At 41.4% G+C, this 25,922-nt stretch overlaps 2 protein-coding genes across 5 annotated transcripts in view; one reads left to right on the forward strand and one right to left on the reverse strand.

Annotated features, from left to right (window-relative positions):
• The window catches only part of LOC146984045 (galactose-specific lectin nattectin-like), a 170,951-nt gene extending 155,061 nt beyond the window's left edge, over positions 1–15,890 (forward strand). Inside the window, exons 4-6 of the mRNA XM_085783058.1 lie at positions 15,289–15,423; positions 15,499–15,610; positions 15,856–15,890. Coding sequence (XP_085639184.1) covers positions 15,289–15,423; positions 15,499–15,610; positions 15,856–15,890 — 282 coding nt within the window. The remainder of the gene's footprint in view (positions 1–15,288; positions 15,424–15,498; positions 15,611–15,855) is intronic.
• Positions 1–25,922, reverse strand: part of acss2 (acyl-CoA synthetase short chain family member 2) — a 223,175-nt gene that overhangs the window by 145,105 nt on the left and 52,148 nt on the right. For 3 of the 4 annotated variants that reach the window (XM_085780867.1, XM_085780865.1, XM_085780868.1), the window contains 9 exons: positions 25,182–25,315; positions 24,258–24,390; positions 23,993–24,049; positions 23,657–23,737; positions 23,453–23,561; positions 22,352–22,420; positions 21,891–22,067; positions 19,454–19,528; positions 16,513–18,803 (listed from right to left, as the gene is read on the reverse strand). In XM_085780867.1, coding sequence (XP_085636993.1) covers positions 18,676–18,803; positions 19,454–19,528; positions 21,891–22,067; positions 22,352–22,420; positions 23,453–23,561; positions 23,657–23,737; positions 23,993–24,049; positions 24,258–24,390; positions 25,182–25,315 — 963 coding nt within the window. In that variant the 3' untranslated portion in view covers positions 16,513–18,675. Of the gene's footprint in view, positions 1–16,512; positions 18,804–19,453; positions 19,529–21,890; positions 22,068–22,351; positions 22,421–23,452; positions 23,562–23,656; positions 23,738–23,992; positions 24,050–24,257; positions 24,391–25,181; positions 25,316–25,922 lie in introns of those variants that run through there. The other variant, XR_015036131.1, reaches the window with a different exon arrangement.

The raw sequence follows: 25,922 nt of genomic DNA on the forward strand, positions 1-25,922 counted from the left end.
CTGTCTTGCAGCGCTGGATCGTTAATTCTGGTGCTGACAAGATAACTTCATAACCAGTCTTCCTGGCCTGCGTTAAGACAAATCTGGGACTCGTGAGCAGGGCATGCAACTGATGCGTTGTATATAATATCACCGGGTGTCCCATAGTCAAAGTTGAAGCTTTTTGAAAAGCAAATGCAGCTGCTGCCAATCCCTGATAACATGGGGGCAGTCCTGCTTCAACAGTATCCATCTTTGTACTATAATAAGCCAAGGGTTGTTTCACCGAACCCGCATCCTGCATCAATACTGCACAAGCGTATCCATTTCTCTCAGCAACATACAAATGAAAAGGTTTAGAATAATCTGGATGTCCCAATGCTGGAGCAGTCTGTAAATCTCTCTTTAAAGCTTCAAATGCCGCTTCGGCCTCATCAGTCCATTGTAACTGAGCACCACTGTCTTTTTGTCCTGCAGCATGAATAACTGCACGCAGTGGAGCTGTTTTAAGAGCATATTCACAGATCCATGGTCTGCTGTAACCACACATTCCCAAAAACGTTAACATCTGTGAAACTGTCCGTGGTTTTGGTGATTTAATTATCACTTGGAGTTGTGAGGGGGCTATGAGCCTCTTATCTCCACACAATCTCCTGCTAAGATACTCCACCTCCTGACAGCAGAACTGGAGTTTCTCTTTGCTGACCTTATGACCCTGTTTTGCAAGCGCAGTCAGAACAGCCTCTCACACTGCTCCTTCGTTGGGCTGCATATCAGAATGTCATCCACATATTGTATCAAAGTACTGGTGATATCAAGATGATTCAAATCATCCCTTAAGACTAAATTAAATTTTGTTGGGCTATGTTTATAGCCCTGTGGTAACCTTTGATATTTGTACTGATTATTCTCAAATGTAAAGGCAAAAAGATACTGAGAGTCTGGATGCACAGGCACACTGAAAAAAGCAGAACATAAATCAATGACTGTGTAGTACTTGGAGTCCGCAGGCACGTTGGAGAGCAGGGTGTGTGGATCAGGAACGACAGGCGCCTCAGCCTCCACTATGGCATTAATAGCTCTAAGATCATGTACTAATCGATAATCGTTTGAATTTGGTTTCTTTATGGGGAAGATCGGCGCGTTGCAGGGACTATTAGTTTTAATCAACACTCCTGCTTCCACCAGACCTGCTATAATGGGCCTGATGCCTTCAATTGCCTGTTGCTTGAGTGGATATTGTCTTTTATATGGCAACATAACATTTTTCCTAAGTGGTACTCGTACTGGTTCAGCTGACTTTACTAATCCCACATCAGTCTTGTGTTTTGACCATAATGTTTGTGGAACTTGACTCAACATGTGCTCATGTTCTAAAGAGAGTGTTAATTGTTTACATGCAACCTCATGCACTATTACTCTCTGTGTGATCCCATTGTCATTAACATCTATTATTATTTTCTGATATGTTTGTCAGGGGAAATATACACATTTTCCTTTCCCGTTGACTCCCAATCAGTAATTTGTGATGCAGCTTTTACCATTTCTCCTAATTGATATGACTGAAACTCCCCTCTCACCCACAGTGCCGCGTGAGGCAAGGAACATGAAACCTGAAACCAGGGATGCAGCTCTGTTGGAAGATTTATGACTGCAGCTACACCCTGAGGCCCCTGGTAGATAACACTGCTGGAGAAATAATAAACTTTATTATTCATCAAAGCTTTCCAGCATGCTTCATAATCTATATATTCCTGTTCCTTGTCATACAGCAATGTACAGTGAAGTGGCAGTTCAGGTTCATTTCCTATTCCTTAATTGCAACTCCAAACATGCTTTCCATTTTTCCCATTCTTGTGTCAATTTTGATTCAGGGTTTAACTGAAGCCAGTATACAACAGATGATCTACACACTATTTGCCCAGAATTGTATTCTTGGTGGATTTGTGCCATAATTTTACACGGTGTACTTTCATCTTGAAAATCTATCCATAACCCATCTGGAGTACACTTAATATTAGCTTTTAACGCGCATAATATATCTCTTCCTAAAAGATTAACAGGTGTGTTCTTAGAGTACAGTAGTGGAGCAACCACTGTTTTTCCTTCTATTTTCATTAATATTGGTTGGGTCATCGGTATAATTTGACTTTTCCCAGAGAAGCCCACTGTCTTAACAGCCGTGTCAGACAGAGGGATGTTTTCAATTGTTTTTCCGATACAAGAATAACTAGCCCCTGTATCAATCATAAAAGCATAGTTTGTATCGGATATTGTTACTGTAACAATTGGTTCATCCTGAGACTGTCTTGAGACAACGGGTGCCAATAAATTTCTAGTAGGCCTCTCTGGGCAGCCCTATTGCTGCATCTCGTTTGACCATGGAGCATTCTGACACTCATTACGGAAGTGTCCAGGTGCTCCACAGCTCCAACATATGACGTCGGGCACCATTCTTGCTGGTCTGCGGGGAGTGGTCTGTTGCATTAGTGATCCTCTCCTCCTCCCACGAAATGGTGGTCTGAATCTCTCCATAGGCTGTCCCCTAGGACGATAGTCTCTGTATTCATCTTCGTCGTAGTTCACATAACGAGAGGAAGAAATTGTCTGTCCCTCTTGCTGTCTTCTTGGATTTTGTTGAGCCAGTGGATAGGGCCTCAGCACAAATTGTTCAGGTTCTCTTGACGGTTTAGCTTGTTCTTCAGCTGTCGCGGCTGTAACCACCGATGCCTGAACTTTTGCTTTATCCTTCTTTTGTTTGGCATTTAACTCATTCAACTGCAGTTGAGTTAGTTTGGCCATCAGATTTTTGTTGGCTTCATTCTCCTTTTGTTTTTCTTTTCTAACGTTCTGCACATGATGAATGATGTGCTCTGAGAATAGAGGCCAATCCATCTTCATAAATCCCACCACATCATCCAGACGTTTTTGCACTTCAGGTGGCAGAGTCTTTTTAACCATCACTTTGAACAGGCTTTTTGTAGTATCGTCTTTATTCCACGGACTCCCGGTCTCTTCTTTCCATCTTTTTTGGAAATCACGTAAGAACTTGGACGGACATTCATCATCTTTCAGTGTTTCTCCTTCCAGCTTGGATGGATCCATTCTTTCAGGAAATTGTTTTCTTAGTCCTGCCCAGATATTGTTTCGGTGACCGTTAAACCCGATGGCATCACACGTATTCCCACGCACAACATCTTCCAAATTAGCATCTTGGAAGATTTCTTCTGTTGTCTGTTTTCCTACTATGTACATCAATATCGACTTCAAATCTCCAAGAGCCAGAGTTATTCCAGAAGTGTTTTGTTCAAAAGCAGTTATAAATCTGCCAGCCCCTTCGTTAAGGTCAGGAAGACGTCCTGCCAATCCGATCATGTCACCGAACGACCAGGGCACGTATCTTGGCTTGTTCGGAGGCTTCACCACAATAGGGCAGATGGCATTTTGTTGCTGGGATCTTCCCGCTGCTTGTCCAACCAATTTCCCGTCTCTTAGTATCATGGGTTCTTCAGGACAATCTCGGGCGGCAGCCGGTTTTGGAGTACTAGTTGGGTATTCTTGCTGCTCAACTTCAGGTGGCTGCTCACGTTCTTCATCATCCCATTGATGTACATCAACACATATTTGTTGTTCAGCTGTTTGGGATTCTGGTTTAACATCTCTGGAAGATACGAAAGCTTCTTGTAGCCCATCCAGTTGAATTCTTCTTAAACGTTGCATTTCTTTTAAGTATGCTTGTTGAGTCTCTATTATGGTTTTGTCTTCCATAATCATTGTACCAGTCAGCTCCATCTTCATATGTGGGGGAGAGTCTTTAACATCGAAATCGACTTTTCTTTTCAATTGCTCATCAACAGTTTTCATTTCTTCTTCCAGTCGTTTTATTTGTTCAGAAATTGTGTCACATGCTTTCGTTTTTTGTCGATAATGTTGTTGGTATGTTACAGGTGACCATTGAACCTGCTTGCCTGAAATCTCCTGTTGGAATGCATCAGCTGTTCCATACAGGGATTTCCTTCTCACACTGGCTTCACCTCTTTCTTTTTTCTTTCGGTCCAGTGATTGTGTTATAATTCGTTCATACTCTCTTCTGTCTTCCTCTTCCTGTTGTTTAGATGTTCTTGGTATGTTATACATTTTAATATCATTCTGCACTTCTTCCATAGAGTCCACACTGAATGCAGACTGCCTTGATTGTTTTTCTTTTTTCAGTGCAGCTTCATGGGTGGAGCGCATTCTCTTCAGTATGCGCTCATCACGTGACGTATCACTGTCGTCTTCTTCCTCATCAGAGGACGGCTCCTCCCATGACACCGAAAATTTTCCCCTAAGTCCGCCTTTCCTGTCCACTTTAGTTCCTCTGGCTGGGAACTGCCCCACTGAGACTCCTCCCTTGTGGACTGTGTATGGAGGGGGGTCTAGATGCAGCGGAGGGGCTGAAGGAGCAGCAGGCTCTTTTCTGCACTTCTCCTTTTCTTTGTCAGCCTGTTCCGCAACAATAGGCAACTGAGTGGCACCCAAGGTCTGACGTCGAGCTGCCAAACGAAACCATCTTAACACCTCTCTTTCTTTGGCCCGTTCCCCTTCACGCTTTTTACTTTTATCCAAAGATTTATAATGTTTAATGTTAGCTTCCACTTCGTTGCAACAAGCAATATTGAAAGTTCCCCCAAGAGGCCATTGTAAAGTCCCAGTAATTCTTTTATGCCACGTTTTCATACAGCTTCGTATTTGAGATGCATGATCTGGATGCTGATTTATCACCATCTCTACTGGTGATTGCACCCTGTTTTCCTTCACCGGTTTATTACCCATGCTTTCTGGTGCCTCAGATGTTAAGTTCAAGTTAGTTGTAGTCTCTATCTGTTGTTTAGTTGTTGATTCGTCTGTTTTTATAATACTTATTAAAGCATTAATTCGCCCAACTGTGATACCGTATTTTATTCTTTGTTTGTCAGTAAGTTCAAAGTCTAATTCATTTATTGAATTATGTTCGACAGGAGCGTTTTCTTTATTAAGGATCCCAAACTGTCCTGTCTCCCACTTGACCTGTCGAGGGATAATTGATATAGTCAGCCGTGGATCTGCTGTTCCACTGTTCTTCCCTGCAACAGTCAGCCCCTCTGGAATAGCCAGAAACGGGGTTAAAGACACACTAGCTCTAGATCTGGGACTCCTACAAAGTTGATCTAATATATAGGACAAGTTTTTAGAATTCCAAATACTCTTTAATGTGTCTTCCCACGGTATAAACGGATAATCCTCTTGTGCTTGATCCAAGCTTTTAAACGTTGTCAAATGCCACAACCTCTGGCTTATTAAATGCTCACTTTGCCAACATATAACCCTCTTTTTATTTCTATACACGTTCTCTAACCAAAAGTGAGTCCTGATTCCTTGAGTTTCAATTTCACCTTCGTTAAGGGTGATCAAGGTTTCATCAGTTTGATTAGTTTCATCCATCCGTTGAGGATGCTTTTTTTATTAATTGCTATTAAGTAATTCAAATCAAATCTTCATCAAATGCAATTTTATTGTTATGCATTGCATTTCAAATTTTACAACTAATTTTCTCAAGTTTAAATTATTGTTAACCTTATATATTCCTTACTCGCATTCACTTTATTAGAAGTTAATACTAGTCACTTACTATTCAATTAGTTTATATATTGCTTTTTAACTTTTATTTTTATCACTTTCTTCACAAATTCGTCAGCTCTATTACCCAATGATTTATTTTCTACTCATTCACCCATGAGCCACATTCACTCCAGCACCTAAACCACACTTAGTTTATAGGCACCCCTCTCAAACCAACATCATCCAAAGTTTTTATCTTTACTGATTTATTGCCAAGTTAACAACTTTCAACACTCAGCGATCCTCTTAACGTGTACTGCTCAGGTATACTTTCACCTAGAGACTTCATTTAAACTTTAAACAGTAGACACAAGTCTTGTGTATTGGCGTATTACTCCACGTTTTGATAGGTCATATAGTTTTTGATCAATCCCTGATCAATTACCATGATCATTTTTGGAGAAATTATGAGATTATAATGGGTGTGTATTGCACGGAATGTTCGTGTCAGAGTGCGTGACATCATCAGTTAGAGTGGGAGAAACCCCGGAAAAACTCCAGATTTTTTCTCTTTCCACACTCAGCCCGGCCACAATTTACACTCTACACACATAATTTTTTCAGAAAATTGTAGACAAACTTGTTCTGTCTCTCACCATGTGCTCAAAATATCAGAGAGACTTACAAAATTTAAATTATCAGCCTCTAATGGCGTATTTCCACTAGCACGGCTCGGCTCAATACGGCTCGGCTCGGCACGGCTCGGCACGGTTTGGTTGTATTTCCATTACAACTGAGTATCACTAGTGCCGCCGTGACGTCATTTACCCGGCGCCGAGCAACGCTCTAAACTCTGTAAATATATAACTTTAGCAACATTTGAAACATTTTCAGGCGAGAAAGTAGTTGTTTAGCCTTGCCTTTTATCATAAGGAAAGCCATTACGATAGAATTGGTGCTTTTACTTTGTAAACAGGAAGTGAACCTACCCTCGCTGTAGCTAGCTTTAAACCACTGTTTTGAATGCTCTCGTCCCGTTAACGGCATTTAACCGTTCAATATGCCTTACCGGAGAGTCTTGCCAGCTCTGAGATCGGCCTGGTTCATTGTAAAACATTTATTTATTGATGTAAATGTGGTGCTTTCTGTGTGTACAGACCCCAAGGCAGTGCTGCTCTTCTGCTACAGCCACAATTGTTAGATTTCATCAATGAGACCAACATTTATCCCCTAAAAACAGTTTAACCAGCCGGTGGTAAACCTCTAAAAGCCATCGGGTAAGTTAATTAGCGGTCGTTTTCTCCCCGGGGTGACGACCGTAGGCTGGCCGGCGGAGCACGTCAGGAGCCGGGCTGCTGCCTCTATGATGTCGTGGTCGCTGCTCGGACCTGGAGCTTCACTTCTCCAAAAAACATCGGGGTAAACTTCTAAACAGCCGTCATTTGGATAAACTAACCGCACATTGGGGATCTAAACAGTTACTTTCTCGCATGAAAAAATATTAAAACTTAATAAAGTCACGTAATAACAGGCTTCAGCAGGAACATTTCTGTTGTCGGTCGTCGCGCGGTTATGACGCTTCCAGTGACGACACTCATCGGCCAATCAGTGGAAGGCAGTCGGCTGACGTCACATTTTAGTAACGCTTCGGCTCGCTTAGGGCTGAGGTGATACCAAAAGTGTACCTGGTTGCAGGTACTGCGTGCTAGTGGAAACACGCAAATAGCGCGCCGAGCCAAGCCGAGCCGAGCTGAAGCGCGCTAGTGGAAACGCGCCATAAGTGCGGCCACTTCTGTCTCTGCTCCTCATTGACTCCAATACAAAGACTTTCTGAGAGAAGCAGAATGGACCATAATTTTAAAATTGCCAGTGTCTCTAAAATATTTACTGTAGAAACACCAGTTACCGTTTTGTCACAGTAAGACTTTTGTGAGACCAGTGCAGAGGCAGAAAATCGCTCTTTTTCTCGACGTTTCTGTCTGTCTCAGCCTGGGGGGCCCCTATCGTCATTGGCAACCACTTCAAGTTGCCGTGGTAACGTCTGATTCTCAAGCCAGAGCTCGTTAACTTTATAAACAATCCACCTGCTGGCGCTCGTTTAAATGTTTGTAAAAACATACACACTAAATCAGACTGACACAGGATGCAGCTCATGTGTCAAGTCAGTCACACACACACACACACACACACACACACAGACTCTAGAACCAGCTTCATGTGATTACAGTTACAGACAGTGGGTTTGATTCCCATGTTGACAGAGATGGCAAAACCGACCGTGGCCCTCCCGTGGCCGACCGACCGTGGCCCTCCCGTGGCCCTCTCAAAATTTCCCAGAGGAAATGTTCTAGTTATACTATCATATTGTTTTCTTTGGTTTTGTATTACTGTAACAAGCCAATTTTGTGTGTAATAGTCAGATCCCAATGGAGATCCTAATAGACGAAACAAACAGAACCATCTCCCTCTCCGGTTGGGCCACAGCCATCTCCCTCTCCGGTTGGGCCACAGCCATCTCCTGTTCCGGTTGAGCCACAGCCATCTCCCTCTCCGGTTGGGCCACAGCCATCTCCTGTTCCGGTTGAGCCACAGCCATCTCCCTCTCCGGTTGGGCCACAGCCATCTCCTGTTCCGGTTGAGCCACAGCCTCCAGTCCTGTTTCCAGCTGGCCACAGCCACCTCCAGTCCTCTCTCCTGTTCTGGTGTCAGGGGTCTCAGTAGACTCCCAACGGCACCCAGCTCGCTTATTTAATGGGCAAGTTTGAGGAGGATTGTATTTATAACAATAATCCTTTTTTTTTTTTAGCATTTATTAAACATATTGTTTGATATGTTGATGATTTGTTTTTTGTATGGAGGGGTAGCGCAGAGGATCTGAGATTCAAGAGATTTCATGAATATTTGAACAGTAAAAAAGAATATAGCAAGATTAGAGTAGTTACTGAGGAACTAATTAAGAACTAATGAGGAACTAATGAGTGAGGAACTGAGGTACACAAAATTAGAGTTAGAGGAACTGCTGATAAATTAACTATTAGTTAATGGTCAGTTCTTCAGCAACCCGATCAAATTTCGGAAAGTAGTTACTGAGGAACTAATGAGTAGTTAGTTAGGGAACTGAGGTACACAAAATTAGAGTAGTTACTGTGGAACTAATCATTAACTCCACCTTCTCCAGACAGAGAGGAGCCAGATGCACCATATCCTCTGACCTCTTTAACCTTTAGGGTACGGAAAACATATAATCACATTCACCAAAACAACAGCATTAGAAAGAAAAATGGGAACCGAGAAATACATCCCACACAAAGAAGACAATATAGTTCAGGGGGTTCAGAGAAGACAGTTCACAAGGTTCAGGTACTTCACTGTGTTTTCTTTTCTTTGCAGTCCTGACGACTGCTGCTGCTGCTGCTGCTGCTGTCAGGGGCAGGAGGCTGCACAGTTGAGCCTGAGAGGAGGGGCCCAGTTTGAATGTTTTGTTTACAAACTGCAAACCTCCAGACTCTACCTGTAAGTGTTAATATGGCAGCCTTCCTCCTGCAGACAGTCACCCACACATGAGTAGAAGCCCATGGGTGGATTTCTTTTGTATAATTGTATCCACCTTTTTCCGAACGTCAAAAACGTAAGACGGTTTTGCTCTTCCGGTGGAATTGTATGTTTACGTTTCCATGGTTTCAGTAGTCACGGTTATGCATGGATTTTATTTTTTTCAATGAAAATCTGTAAAACGCATGGATCATCACACAAGCTTATGGATACCACACAAATTGACATCCATGCTAAAAGCCTAGTGTTAATAGATCCATGCGTTTACCGCAACTACTGTATGACAACAACTGAACCATGGAAATGTAAATATACAATTCCAACGGAAGTACAAAACCGACTTCCCTCCTTGCATTTTTTTTAAAGTATATTTTTGGTGCTTTTTATGCCTTTAATGGATAGAACAGTTGATAGAGAAATGGGGAGGCAGAGAGAGGGGGAATGACATGCAGTAAAGGGCCGCCTGATAAGGGATTCGAACCAGTAGTCCAGGCAATTTACCTCATTTTGGACCCAAAAATAGAACTAATTGTCACAGAAGGTTTTTCACCATACATCATTTCTATGAGGTGTCTAGAACAACATACTAAAAGTCCTAAGAAATCCTAGTTGGGGAAATATGTTTAATTTGCATCATTATTTACTGTATAAAGTCTATGGTGCCGACAACAATTACACCCCAATGGGGCTATTTTTTTCCTTTACTCCTATCACAATGAAACTTTACATGATGAAAGTATCCATGAAATGTAACATTTTTTGTATTACAAGTTTCTTGGAAAATGAATTTGAATATGCAAATGAGCAATACACTAATGGAATATGCCCAAAATACACCCAAATAGGCTTATTTTCTTCCTTTACTCCTACCACAATCACACTTCACACAATAAGAGTATACATGAAAAGTAACATTTCTGTATTTCAAGTTTCTTGGAAAATTAATTTTATATATGTAAATGAGCTCAACACTAATTGACTTATGGTCAAGAAGCCATAAAGCTGCAAGCAGCAAAAACAGGGGCCAAATAACTTAGTTCTTAGTCCCGCTCATATGTTGTTGAACATAACAGCATATTTAATATAACATCACATACAGTCGTTGAAACGACTTTGATGAATTCTGACTTTCTTCTGATGTTCTCTGTAAACTGGGAGGAAAGTCGTTAGGTAAGGCTTGTTCGCTAATAAAAAAAAAAAGAATTTAGAAAGCAACTGGAGACAAGACTGTGCAATTAATTCTTAAGGTCAATATAGGTCTTTTAAGTGTGGCAAGTGACATGTGTGTATGCATAAGTCAAGTGTGGCAAGTGACAGCACTCAGTGCATAGGTTAACTTATTGAATGGACATGAATGTGTTAGTTATTTGGCCCCTGTTGCTGCTTGTGGCTTTATGGCTTCTTGACCATAAGTCAATTAGTGTTGAGCTCATTTACATATTTAAAATTAATTTTCCAAGAAACTTGAAATACAGAAAAAAATTAAATAAGTCTATATTTCAAGCTTGTTTTGTAGCGGAAGCTTCTCGAAGCTCCTCTACCCGGTGCTCCTCACAAGATTTATGACAGTGTCAAAAGAAAACTAAGAAGAGTTGTCCAAGAGCCAAAGATCACTGACACTTCCCACACTGTACCTTTGTTGATAGAAAATCGATATTGTTTCAATATTAGTTGAGGGTGGAAACTAAAGAAGAATCACCATCAAAGTTTAACCTTGATTCACTAATGGCAATGACCATGGAATGTTGATATAACACTTTCAGTTTGCTGTCTGTATAAAAGGAGTAGGACATGATGACTATCCACCTCTCAACAGCCTCCCCGTTTGTTCCTGTCAGATACCACTACAGGTAAGTGAACATTTGGAAGTTTACCACCTATCAGCTGAAATCAATATACTACTACTACATAATATTAATTAAATTGTTCTCATAAATCATACAGGCTAACCCTAACAAAAACAGAGGTCACTGATGTTAATAATAATAATAATAATAATACATTTTATTTATAAGTGCTTTTCCAAATGCTCAAAGACATTTTACAGTTTAAAAATCATAAAATAGAGCAATTCAAATTGTAATTCAGTTAAAAAACAGCAGAGACAGTATAAAACACAGAACAAAGTATAGAACACACAAAAAATATATATTAAAAGCTAATTTAAAAAGGTGAGTTTTGAGCATGGTCTTGAATGTTGGGAGGTGTGTGCAGATGCATGGAAAAGGCTCTGTCACCCCAGGTTCTGCAAAAGACTACACAGTCAGCTTGTTTTGTTGTCTTTCCACAAATGGCGTCACATTTTCAGGTGGTCTTCCTCCTCTGTTTCACTGCTGGACTGTTGTTTGAAGGAGCTGTGAGTAAAACTCTCTGATCCCCAGTTACAATGAAAACAAACAGTGCTAAAGAATATTACCCTGACTTTACTTCCAGTTGCATGTGTAGTGAACAGTGAGGTGAGAAAACCACTCACAGAATAAAAAAAAAATCTTCATGTTTTGAGTTTGGTGTAACTTTTGAGTTTCTTCAATAAATGCTAAATACATGTCACAATGAAGACATCTGTGGTGTGTCTCAAATCGTGCACTTCTGCACTTACACTTAATATTTTGAGAACAGAAGTGCGTTCACACTGAGCAGTGTGCGAAAATGTAGTGCGCTATGCGCACTCAATTGGCACACTCAAATGGCCAGAAAATTGAGTGTGGATCGATGGACACTTTCCACACTTAACGGCCGCCATCTTAGTGACGTAGCGGAAGCACGTCACTACTTTTCAAACAGCAGCGGTTGCTTTGAGCAGTGACGGAGCTAACACCGGCGTAAATGTCTTTAAAAAACACTCATAACAGCACAACAACAACACTAACACAATAAAACACAACTTAATAGCTTGTTTTGATCGGCAAAAAGCGCTGTCAAGTGTCGGCGATAGGGCTACAACCGGTTGCAATCAGAATAAAAAAAATAGAAGAAGAAGCTATCGAGTCATTTCCGGTAAGTGTGCAGCGGCAGTGTTTGATTTGAGACGGTACTGTAAGGCAGTGCACTAAGAGAAGTGTGAGATTTGAGACACACCGCAGGTCTCTGAGTAGACCATGTCCTCCCTCAAATTAATAGGCTACATGGAATGTATATTTATGATCACACTTTTACTTGAGCTGTAATTACTTTTGCATTGATTTAATGTAGTGAAATCATGATGTAAGTATAGTATCTGAATCAAAGGAGCTGTCACACCATACCTTCATCATTGTGTTATAAACATCTAGTACTTCTACAAAGGTGCCAGAGACTAAGGGCCCATGCCTGTTTGGAGGGCAGGCCGGTTTAACAGCAGGGACTGCTGACACTGATATTATCAATCTGCTCTCTATGTTCTCAGACGTCCACCTCCAATCGAGTCTATGTACCAGGTTTGTAGCTGCTTTTTCTACACTGGAGGTCTTTGGGTGGATTTACAATTATCCTACATGGTAGAAGTTTACTTGTGTGTTTTGTTCATGTTATTCATCACTTTATATGTTTTACAGTGTTTGTGGCATGTGCTTAATGACGTTAACCAATCTAATCTAATGTTGGGGTTTCCTGAAGAGACACTGGGCCACATTTGGCACAGAGAGCAAGGCTGTCAGAAACATCATCATACTGTACATACAGACTTTACTCTTGGTGTTAAATGTAAATGTCTAAATGAAAGCTGAAACATTGTAATCACAGTAGTAGCAGTGTTTTGTATTTCTAAAAATCACCTCTGTGAAAATCTGTGAAATATTTACCATAAATAGACATTTACAGCAGTTACTCCCAGCCATGTAAAGTGGACTAGAGGCAGAGTACAAGTGCACTGTGACAAGTAAACATGTAGTCTATCACTCTACTTTACAGGTGCTCTGACAACCATGAGAGTTGTTAGCTTTCCTCTACCTAAATGAGATATCAGGGTAGAATAGTGCACGCACATCCAGTGCATGAGTCCAGGTGCAGAACAAAAAGCAAAGTAAGGTAAAAGTGGAACAATTGTTTGCACACCAGTAAATGCTCCCCAAAAATGTATTAACTGGAAGGACAACGTTTCGATCTAAACAAATCTGTTTTGATCGAAACATTGACCTTCCAGTTAATACATTTTTGGGAGCATTTATCCATGTGCAAATGATTTTTCCTCTTTTAATTTATTTTCTATCAAACATAATTATCTAACTATCTTATGTAACTGTGTTACAGTTCCTTGCTGTCCTCCAGGATGGACTTTGTTTGGCTCTCGCTGTTTCATCTACCAAGCCCATGCCAAGGCTGCGGCTCATGCAGAGGTATTGGATCACACAGCGCAACTGTTGATGTCATGACAACTATTGGATGTTCTTTTCAACCATGACGTTTTCAGTTCAGTGGTAAAGCTCAGAACGTCTGTTTTGAAACGTTTAGTTTGCCATTTTCATTTCTCTCACGTTGTGTAGGCTACAGTTTTCTCATGATGTCGTTTGTATTGTTGCCGCCACCAGATCTAGGGGACTCTAGACCGGCGACAATTAAGCCAGTAAGCACTTAGTTACCATGACAGCTTTAAGGATCTGGGGCTCAACAGCATGGATGTACAGTATTATAATTCTATATATGGATTATATACTAGAAAAAGCATTTCTAGAAGGAAAATGCATGTGAATGCTGAAGACAGATGCTGACTTTGCTGAAGAAGTTGCTAAAGCAATGCTGAAAAGGCTGACGTAGCCTATAAATTACAATCTGAGAGATGATTGGATTGATAAGGGTAATATCAACAACGACACTGAATATAGGCTACTGCACGTTTAAGTCTAACAGTTGAAGAGTTCAAAGAGTTGAAGTCTGCTACTATATACTGGAACCTGATGAAGCAATGCTAACATAGCTGAAGCAATGGCTGTGGATAGATTTAGGGACAACGAGGAATTTTGGAAAGTGAAGTGTTTTCACACTACATTTACCATGAGCCACCGCGCACACTGTGAAATTCTTGGACCGGCGCAAGACGGACGTCTTGCCAAGAATGTCGGAGGTTCGAAGGCGATCAGATACCGTCGTAATTCCGACCATAAACGGCGATTCACATTTCTTCATACAGCCATGTAAATTCACGTGTAAAGTCAGGGAATGCAAGGGTACACATGATACTGATCACATAACTCTAATGGCATCCCTTTTTGGTGAACATGATGCTGTTTCAACCATCCCTCTGTTACAACCATCTCCATTCTCCCTACATAAGTTGCTGGTAAATTTGTTCTTTAGCTATTTAAATCTCAAATATAGTAGGCTACACCTTCCCCTTCTTTGTTCATGTTGGACACATTGTTATCCTAAACTATTCGGCTATTTATTGATCTGTTAGCTTTGCTTCATCAATTTTCTGGGCGCATGACATCCGTCCGACTACCCATTTCTCCGACCATACATTTCTTTATTTTTGCGTCCATTAGTCCGACCTCCCATTTCTCCGACTTAAGTAGCCCTAACCCTTAACCTTACCCTAAACCTAACCTTAACACTGTAGAATGGGTAGTCGGAGAAATGAGCCGTCGGACTTATGGGCAGTCGGACTGATGTATGCTCCCCCAATTTTCTTTAGCTATCAGGTTCCAGTGTTTTGCAACAAACTTTGACTATTCAAACTCTTCAACTGTTACACTTAGCCTAATGCGCGGTATATTCAACGTTGTTGCAAGCTAACAAGTGCAGCTATAGCGTCAGCCTTTTCAGCATTGCTTTAGCAACTTCAGCTAATTCAGCAATTCAGTAGGCTATTCACACGCATTTTCCTTCTGAAAATGATTTTTTTATTATAAGTTCTACAGTACATCCATGCTCCACAGACACAGGGACTACTTTAGCCTGCTGTTCATGGCAGAGCTTCTTTATTTTAGAGCTGCACACAAGCAGAGCTGGACAGCTACACTCTCAGCAGTGCAATAGCACTATAGGCCGACATAAATGTGTATTGCTTCAATACAAAAGAGTGTGTAGTGTTGTGTGTTTGTGTACTATGTTAGAATGGTTCAATTAACAGGGGGGCTGTTTACATTAAGAAACCCAACCCACTACAGTATCATCATTTTCTGCTGGTTGGAAGGTGATGACTGTGTGTTTGCTGTTTAGACCCAGGTTGTATTTCTCTCATTTCATTATCTTGGTCATCAGCTCACCTGCATCAGACTTGGTGGGAACTTAGCCTCCATCCACAGCGCTAAGGAACACAAGTTTGTCAGGGACCTGATTCGGAAAAAGAGTGGCTATAATGGAGTTACCTGGATTGGAGGCCATGACAGCATGAAGGTGAGACATTTAAAGACAAAGGATCTGATGTGCTCTGTGCTTAAAGAGGTAACCTGCATGTGCTTTCTCTTCCAGGAGTCTATATGGATGTGGACTGATGGCTCAAAGTTTGACTACAGAGCCTGGCGCAAATGGGAACCCAACAATATATGGGGGAAAGAACACTGCATCGAGACTAATTTTTTTGGTATTTATGATTTCTTGACCTTTTACTGGTGATTTGTGTTCTCTGAAGGGGACTTGATTTCTGGAGCGTTATAACAATGGATAGATCATAACATGTGTTAAGAACAACCAGTAAGTTCATACAGAGTCAGATAATGACTGCTGACTCTGCCCTGTTCAGAGATCAGTCATGTTTGATGTCCAGGTGGATGCCAACAGGTATCTGCAAGTGTGCACCACCTGAGTCTGATGTTGTCCCTGTGTCAGCATGGGTTCTCTCCAGGTTCAGTCCAAACACATGATGCACATTAGGTTGACTGGAGGCTCTGAATTCAGTCCACAGGTGTGAATGTGTGTGTCTCTATGGCTACGTCCGAAATCACTCACTATGTATACTATGTCAGCTTAGATGTCCTTATGTCTGAGTGCATGTTTTGGAACATGTGTGTAGGAACTGTTCATGTCTTTTACATATCAGAAATATTTAAAAAACTCTCACTTTTTGTTACAGGTCCGTACTGGAATGATAAGCCATGCTTCAAAAGAAGACCTTTTGTCTGTGCCAAACCTTATGTAGGCAGTGCCTGTAAACATCATTACTGAGTTACATCAGACTTCAGTGACAGCAGTGTGAACTCACACACACACTGTCTTCTCCTGACTTTATGATCAAATGATTTCAGTTAATCACAACTAATCACAGCAGTCTTTGTTTTGGATTTGTGTTCAGGGATATAAAATCAATCTATAACTACAGGCAGGTCAGAGATTTGACCTGGTCTTGTCCTCTTTCTCTTTTTTCTCTTCATTTCATTGGTTCTTGTTCTTTGTTCCTCAGTGGTGGTGGAGTGTTGGATTTTGATCCTTCAGTATAAACTGTATTTCTGCTGAATCCAACAACTTTTGAAATAAACAGACAGAGCATCAAGCAGTAGTCATGTCCGTTTACTGTCATTGCATACACTTTGATACAAACAGGGAAATGAAAACAACACAGAACTGAGCATGAACGGAGGAGAGAAAAAAACAGCCACATGTCTTCTTTCACCCGAGTCATTATACAGACAAAACCTTTCTGAATCAAATAAGCAGCTGCACTTTGTTTAACATTAGATACAATTATTAGCTTTATACATCCAGCTCCACTTAGATTGGCACAGTGAGACACACACAGCAATTAAAAATGATAAAATAAAATCACAGGTGTCTAACAAAAGAAACCAAGACTAGAAACCTTTCAAGGCCCAAATCAGCTCCAAGTTCAGATGGTTAGCAGGCTCAGTGAGCTCCGGTGTTGTGAATGGTTTGTTGGTTCAACCTCTCAGAACAGGCAGAAACTGGGAATCAGACATAGATTGATGTTTGGGAAAAATCCTAAATTTTATCCACAGTCAGAATACAACAGCAAAACAGGACATTTTTTTATTTATTTTTATCATATCAAACAGGCAAATGGTTTAATATTCTTCTTCTGTGCAGTTGTAGTGTTTGCAAGAGCTCATAAAGATGTTTGATGTAGCTTGAACCCAAATACTCTAGTGAGGTACTAGTACAGTAAATGCTTTAAGCATCTTTTCTGATATTATAAATTTGTTGACACCAGGTTCAATCCAAGACATCTGAGGAGTGTAGAGCTCGGCCAGGCTCACAGGAGACACTGTTACTGCTGCAGCTCATTGCTGTCATCATTATCCATTCCTTTTTGATTAATTCATTAAACCATTTGGTCGATGAAACATCCACTGACACCGTCAAAACTAAAGTCCCTGAGCTTTAAGTGACATTTTCAAAACTGTTTTGTGCAAAGAAAGTGAAAAAAGACTGAAACGATTTATATTTATCAACAGCTGCAGATTTTTTTTTAAACTGTTGATTGACAATAATCATTTGAGCTCTTCACATGACACAACTGTGATTAGCAAACTCACTTTAAGATGTTAAAATAAATGAAAATAGTCCCCATTGAATCAAAACCTCCAGTGAGCAGTTTGTTTTGGAATCAACTGTATGAACCAATGAGCTTGGAGCTGAGAGCTGCAGACAGGAAGAGTTGTGAGTCCAATCTTTTCTCCATGGAACATGTTGACAGCCAACAGTAAAATATGACAATAACACCAGTTTTATTTCATTTATGAACAGCTTTATCTCTCATTTAAAGGTTTTGAAGCATTTCAGGGAAATTTTTAACATTAGAGCCTAATTTCCCTTCCTTTGCGTTTTTCTATTATTGGTGGCAGTTTGTGTGTCCAGGCCACATGAGGCTGATCACACTGTCACTGTTTACCACAGGCCAACAGACATAGGAAGTAACTGGGGGGGGGGCAAGCAAAAAATAAAACACAATCAGGCGCGCAGACACACCACCCAACCACTCCTACGTCAACATAAAAAAAAAAAACATACATCTATAAATGTTTTTTTAAAAAAAAATTTGCAATAGAAATTAAAACTAGCAGAAATGCGGAGCGTTCTCATTCTAGCTAATCATCAGTGTACATATCAGTACTATGGCATCAAGCAAAGGGAGGAGACTGGTTCTGATAACTACAGGTAGAACTTCACATGAGCCTTATTCCAGTGTAAAGCCTCTTTGAACCACTGGGAGCCTCCTGCACTGTCCCAGCACTGAGCACTTCCATGTTACAGACTGCTGTGTATTTATGGCTGCAACACCGGGATAAAAACCAGATGAAGTGTCACCCAGGTCTCCTCTTCACACAGTTCCACTGCAGGACGGCCTCATCCACAAACAACCTCCGGCTTCCCATACACACACACACACACACATACGCACCGTATCCTTTTTTAATAACAACAGCAACTTATAAGTGGATTTCTGAAGGGCGTTTAAAGCTGCAGACTGATGGTGAATGTGGCTGTGAATCACCACCTGCTGCCGCCTCCGCTTCAGTTTAAATACAGGATTTGCATCCTCATCAGGAGCTAGAGGTTGTTTGCTGGACAGGAACAAGTGTGTAGAGTTTCTCCTCTTCTTCTTCTTCTCCTACGCCTTCCCTGGTTGGGTTTACGGGCACCGGTGTGCGGCTGCAGTCAAGGCTTTCCTGCGAGGATGACGGGTGCTGCCTGTCACACAGCTGTGCAGCATCTGTTCTCAAAGAGCTGCTCGACGACGGAGGAGTCGGCCAGCGTGGAGGTGTCCCCCAGGTCCCGTTCGTTGCAGGCGATTTTGCGGAGCACCCGTCGCATGATCTTCCCTGCAGAGACGGACGGTGGGGGGGGTAGGAGAGAAGGAAAAACAAACAAACATTAAACTAGGATTAAATGCAGCTTTAAAGATCCCATATTATACTCTTTTTACTCAATTTCACACAGCTGTCAGACGTCCAACTAAACTGTATTCGAAATGTATTGCACAGAACTGATCGGTGGTCCTGAATGTCGGCTGTCTAAAAGTCGCTGAAATTAGCTCAATTGAGAACAAGCTGTTTCTGTGCCTGCACCTTTAAGTAACATGGTTACTGTACACGGCAAAGATTATTACCACTTTAAGACTTAAAATTGGTCGGTATTGCATCAATTTAGCTCAGGAGTTTCTTGCTGTGCACTGCAGCCATAGAAATAGATTTGGTAGGCGTTTTATGGCGCTGAGGGGCCGGCCTCACTCCCGTCGTGACATCACCACAGGAGCTGAGTCTGAACAGCCTGTATGAGCACCGTTTTACCAGTGGGCGGGCTGCAGAGTCCATGCAGGACCCGTTTGCCTTCCTCATTCTAGGAGATGGTAGGCTCATGGAGGAACAGTTTATATATGTAGAGACCAGAAAAAAACAGTTTTTCATAATATGGGACCTTTAAATGTTGTTGACACAGAATCAATCAAACATAATATCTGCTGTGGATTTACCAGATCGGGTCTTGGGGAGTCCTGGAGCGTTCTGGATGTAGTCTGGTGTGGCGATGGCTCCGATCTTCTCCCTCACTGTTAACACCAAACACACAACCACATCACAGAACTACAAACACATGAGCAGAACTAGGGATGGGTACTGAATTTGCTACTTTTATTGGGACCAACTGAAGTCCCACCAAAGTACTGAGTATCGATTCTCGTGAAGTCAAGCGGTACCACATTTCGGTACCTCAACGCATATTAGCAACAGTGGATGCGGTCTATGGGAGTGTCTGTCTGACGTGAATATTCAAGCCCTTCCCCCTCGCTCTCTCTCTCTCTTGTCATTTGAAATGAGAAGCGGTTCCGCCAGCCTGTCGTTTTAAATCAACAACTGAAAGACAGCCGTCCGTCATTTATAAAAAAAATCACGGACTGAGAATCAGTACCAGAGAATATTGTAACAGTACCGTTTCTCATCACAGTGGCAGAATTTGCGCTGCACCTCGGTTTCATTTGTTTTTTATTTGACACAGAACTTTCTGATGGGTGTAGGAGTCTTTCCATGTTTCTCCTTCTGCCACAGTAAAAAGGGAACGTTTACATTTTATCAAACAAGACGAAATTCTCTTCTGCTTTTTTTCAGTTGAATGGCTATTCGATTATTCGAAAATCATTGCTCATCCCTCAAACATAACTACTCTTAAAGGAGGAGTTGAGAAATAAAACATTCAAATTTCAGAAGATTACAAAATAACTTTAATTACCACACATACACACAAAGAGTACCGAAAACAGGTACTGTTGTATATGGCTACAGAATCACAGGAACTGAGTATTGGTACTGTATAGGTTCAAATATGAAAGGTATAACCAGTAGGGGTGGGGGAAAAAATCAATTCACGCAAGAATCGCAATTCTTATCCTCTACGATTCTGGATCAATTCATAATCTTCAAAAATCGAGTTTTATTCACGTTTCCTCCATCTCAATACCCGCCCTCGCAGCGCCATACACACAGCACTGCAGCACGCCATGATTTTGAATCAAATAGAGACACCCAAAGATTCACATCCCTACAGTCCAGGCTTTTGAAAAAAAAAGAGTATAAAATCAGCTAAATGGCAGTTTACTTTAAAATTGTTCAAATATATTGCTGCTGAATAAATCTGAAACATGTGATGTGCATTTTTTGGGGAGAAATATGGCTTCTGATATAATAGTCTGTAGGGATGTGAATCTTAGGGTGGCTCACGATTCGATTCCGATTTTTAGGGTCACGATTCGATTCAAAATCGATTTTCGATTCAACCGATTCGATTCAAAAATCGATTCGATTCAACTGATTCTTGATTTTCTTTTTGCGATTTTTAGTTTGCTTTATTAACACCAGACCATGTGAAAAAGTTGAATGATGATGATGTCTACAGACTATTATATCAGAAGCCATATTTCCCCCCCAAAAATGCACATCACATGTTTCAGATTTATTTAGCAGCAATATGTTTGAACCATTTTAAAGTAAACCGCTACATGAAGCTGATTTTATAGGCTACTCTCTTTTCAAAAGCCTGGACTGAAGGGATGTGAATATTTGGGTGTCTCTATTCGATTCAAGATCAGTTCTCATGCACATGCACATAGACATGTATCACCTGTAACAAAGGCGCTGCTAAAAAAGAAAAAAAAGACGGCACTCCGCTCTCACGCCAGCTCACCTGCAGCCTGTCTGCAACGCCACAGAGGAGCTGTCAGAGGAGCTGCTGCTGCTGGTCCTCTCTCTTCAGCCTGGTGTTTGGCTGCACTTTGTATGAGTTTAAAAAAGTGAAGATCTAACGTCACCTGAGCACCGATCAGCTGATCCACAGCGCAGTGGATGTGGCTGCTCAGCTGGAGCGTGTGTGTGTTTAACGGCAAAAAAAAACAGCGATCGTCCTTTCTCCTCAATAGAGGGTCGGTTGCTGATGGGCACAAGCCTCGTCACAGACATTCAATAGAGCATTTAAATCAGATCAGTTCACGTCTGTAGGCGGTTAACGAGCGCCTTTTAGCGCCATGGCGTGCTGCAGCGCTGTGAGGGCGCGTATTGAGACGGAGGAAACTGAATAAAAAATCGATTTTTGAAGATTATGAATCGATTCAGAATCTTAGAGAATAAGAATCTCGATTCTTACATGAATCGATTTTTCCCCCCATCCCTAATAGTCTGTAGATATCATCATTCAACTTTTTCACATGGTCTGGTGTTAATAAAGCAAACTAAAAATCGCAAAAAGAAAATCGAGAATCGGTTGGAATCCAATCGAATTGTGACCCAAAGATTCACATCCCTAATAACCAGTGTGAAGCACCCTTGTTCATATTGTAATGATATATGGTGTTGGAGTCGAGAAGAGGCCGTGTTGTTCTCAAGCTGGTTCTGAACAGATCACCAAAAGCTGTGTTCACCCACCTTGTTTCTTGAGCTCGGCCTCTAGCGTGTGGTTGTACGTCACTCCGTCGGTGAGGGTTACGAAACAGTAGAGGCTTTCTCCCTTGACGGGGTGCGGCCTTCCCACCACAGCGGCTTCGGCAACAGCCTCGTGCTCCACCAGAGCAGACTCCACCTCTGCTGTGCTCAGCAGGTGACCTGGGGGGGGAGAGGAGAGCTCAACAGGTGCTGCGGTTTCCTAGGAGAAACTGGTGCTCCAAATATCACATTACGCCTTGACGACTTCATTACATTCTGAGTAGGAAATCAACAATGGCATGGCAATGGATTCTGTTTGTGCTGTGTGCCCCGAGACTGAAGATGAAAATAGGCTAATTGCTCTAATCTGGTACAAATCATCTCATCTCAGTGAGATCAGTGGTGCCTGACATCTCTACAGAGTGGTTTTACTACTGAGGCGACTGATTGGCCAGATGTCCTACCTGACACGTTCAGCATGTCGTCTATCCTCCCTGTGATCCAGTAGTAGCCGTCCTTGTCTCTGCGGCAACCTGGAGGACGATAAAAACTTCATCAAGATGAAAAATAACTTCTGGCTAAAGCGCGCCGCCGTGATGCCAAACAGCCAGCAGGGGGCGGAGCAGCAAGGTGAGTAAGTGGGAGAGAGAGAGAGAGAGAGAGATGGTGGGTGGCTTTATGTAGTCCTCCACCTCCACCCATGGTGCTGACCAAAGAACCACAAACAATACCCTGGTCTCTTTTGCTCACAAAATTATCATTTGAGATACTCAAATCATTTGAGATACTCAAACTTGAGATACTCAAACAACATACTCAAACAGTATTTAACATATAAAAAATCTAACAATGTAAAACTAAATCTCTGTCCTTTTCAAACCAAAACCGACTTTTCAGTCAAAGTCCTTGCGGTCTATACCACTAACTAAGAAGACTGGATGGATCTCCCTATCCCTACACATGACAAGAAATTATCATTACATGATGCTCACTTAAAAAACTTGGTAACACTTTATAATAAGTACACACTATTAAGCATTAATAAATACTGAATTCTTCATTTATAACGCCTGAATACTCATTAGCATGTAGTTTATTAATTATTTATTAATGAGTATTCATGTGTTATAAATGATGAATTCAGTATTTAAAGCTTAACTAATACATAATAGTGTATACTTATTATAAAGTGTTACCAAAAACTCTACTGTTACAGCTTCCACACCACCTCATGTTATTGTAATAATACAGCAGATTTTAGACAAACCAAATCCTACAGGGTTGGATGGTGGGTTCAGGTGGGCGGGGCTTAGAGCAGTGACTGCTGTTATGACATCACAAAGTTACAGAAGTCCTGACGGCTGGTTTTAAGGCTGAGTTTCTGAACACAGGCTGTGTTTATTTCTCTGTAGACTGAGGCATTGATACTTTCAGTGTTTATATAGAACCTAGAGCTGCTTTATAATCAAAGAACACATGGACATCTACCTTCATACTATACTGTATGGAACCTTTAAATATGAAATAAAATGAATAAACATCTGCTCTGATCAGTCTGTACTCACCGTCTCCTGTGACGTAGTATCCGGGGAACTTTTTGAAGTAGGTGATTTCAAACCTCGGGTGGTTTCCGTACACGGTCCTCATCACACCGGGCCACGGCTGTTTGAACACCTGTTTGAAGGCAGAGACACAAGGACCTGGTCAAAGGCTGAGACACGACTCCATGTCTGAGTTCAGACACACGGTACAGTCATGTTAGCACTGACCAGGTATCCCTCACTCGGCCCCTCCAGCTCCTCCCCGGACTCGTTCAGGATTGCCGGCACCACTCCAAAGAAGGGAAACGTCTGGAGTAGAGTACACGTCTATGTTATTAAACTGTTGAACACGGAAACGTACTCTTTGTTTTTCTGCAGCTTTTTATTGTGTTCATCACTCTTGACTTTTGGCTCCAGGTTTGTATTCATTTTTCTTTGTTCACTCTTTTTTTTTTAAAGTTTGTCTCTTGTCTCCAGTTTTAATGTCTGTCAAACTATTTTGAAAATGTGTCAAGTTCATGAACTGTGTAATGTGTGTATGTGTGTGTTTTGTCATGTACTCACAGCAGATCCAGGTTTCATGGGCGTGGCTGCAGGTAGAGGAGTTAACACATGTCCACCCTGAAACAGACACAGCATGTGAGTACACTGTCTCTCCACCAGGGGGAAGCACAGCTTTCAGTCTGTAATCACTGGCTCCGAGTTGACTTCAGTTTCAAAAAAACAGCCACTAGAGGATAAAGGTTACTCATCATCATACATACATTTCAGACCAAAACATGTTGGAAAGCCTGAATGCTGTCTGTTAAAAGACACACATGACACTCACAGTCTCTGTCTGCCAGAAGGTGTCAACTACGGGACACCTCCTCTCTCCCACCACAGTGTAGTACCACTGCCAGGCCTCAGGGTTGATGGGCTCCCCCACTGTCCCCAAAATCTTCAGAGAGTCTCGCTTGTACCTGCACACAGAGACAGAAAGAGAGGGAGGTGGTAAAAAATTAGAAGTGTATCACTAAACATGACTCCATATACTGACTGTTAGGTTGAAGCTGGGAGTAAACTGTTTGTTGTAGTGTCACACTTAACATTTGGATTCATAAGTGTGTAGAAAAACGGTTCCAAGTATTTCTCTTTTACTTTGGAGGTCCTGATGTAGAGAATATCTATCTATCTATCTATCTATCTATCTATCTATCTATTTTATATATTCTGTCTCTCTCTCTGTTAAAACTAATTTACCATAAAAACTATAGACCGCCCATCTCTTTGTGGAGGAGCAAACTTAAAAAATCAGCAGGGGATCAAATACTTACTTTTTCCCCACTGTATTTGTCTATCTATCTTTGAGGATGGAAAATGTAAATAATCCTCTACTGTGTTTTACATTAGTCTGCACTGGAAAATGGTTTATTATTATTATTTATTAGGAGGAGTGAATAGAGGGAATCTACAGAATGATCAAATAAATGCTAATCATAACGATTATTAACCTGTCACTGAAGACAAAACAGCTGCATTATTATCACATTCACTCCAAAACACACACTCTCAGTGCATCACACTAATGGAAAAGTGAACACATACTGTAAATATACGAGGATGTGTGCAGGATGGATACAAGAAGAGAAAAAATCCGCACACCATGAGCTCCCTTCAGAAAGATTTAATAGCGTGACGTTTCGAGCAAAACAATGCTCTTTTTCAAACTGCTGTAAGGATGGATACAAGGACACAAAGACCCAGGACTCACTTGTGCACTGGCTCACTGCCGTACTTCATCAGCATTCTGATGGCCGTCGGCGCTGTGTAGAACTTTGTCACCTGATATTTGTCCACAATCTCCCACATGCGGCTGACGTCTGGGTAGGTGGGCAGGCCCTCAAACTGACACACATACACAAACACTTTAATGTCACCTTTCAGGTTCCACTGCTGTGCCACTATATTTCAAATTTATTAAGGGATAACCCCTTGAGATGCATTATCTCGTCTTCCAGGGGGTCCTACACATCAAAACAATCAGACAATATTGACATTAGTGAGGTCTTGAACAAATGGAAGGAAGTGACAGATCTAATAGATGGTGGTAAATTATTCCAGTCAGAGGGGGCTTTGTGTTTGAAAGCACGTCTACCAATTTCTTTTGAGGTTCTTGGGACGGAAAAAAAACAGCTGATGCGAGTGTCTGACAGAGTAAGATGGTCGGTAGGGGACTAGATATTGTTTTAGGTAGGAGTGTTTTGGTATATGGTGTCAGCATAGTCCATTATTGGTAGTAGCAGTTGGGTGGAGATTCTTTTCCTTACTTGAAGAGTGAAACAATTTATGGAGCGATAAAGTATGCTGAGATTACGATTTATTCTATTTACAACAGAATCTATATTGCCCTATCTGACTCTCAGTCGTTAGCTCAGCTGTTCCACTAAAACTTAAAAGGTGTTAGCTACAAGTTTAATTCCTCCCGGCCTTCCGCCTCATGTGACATCAATGT

Source organism: Trachurus japonicus, chromosome 7 (genome assembly GCF_045865225.1).
Source record: "Trachurus japonicus isolate A0001 chromosome 7, Traja_1.0".
Lineage (NCBI taxonomy): Eukaryota > Metazoa > Chordata > Actinopteri > Carangiformes > Carangidae > Trachurus > Trachurus japonicus.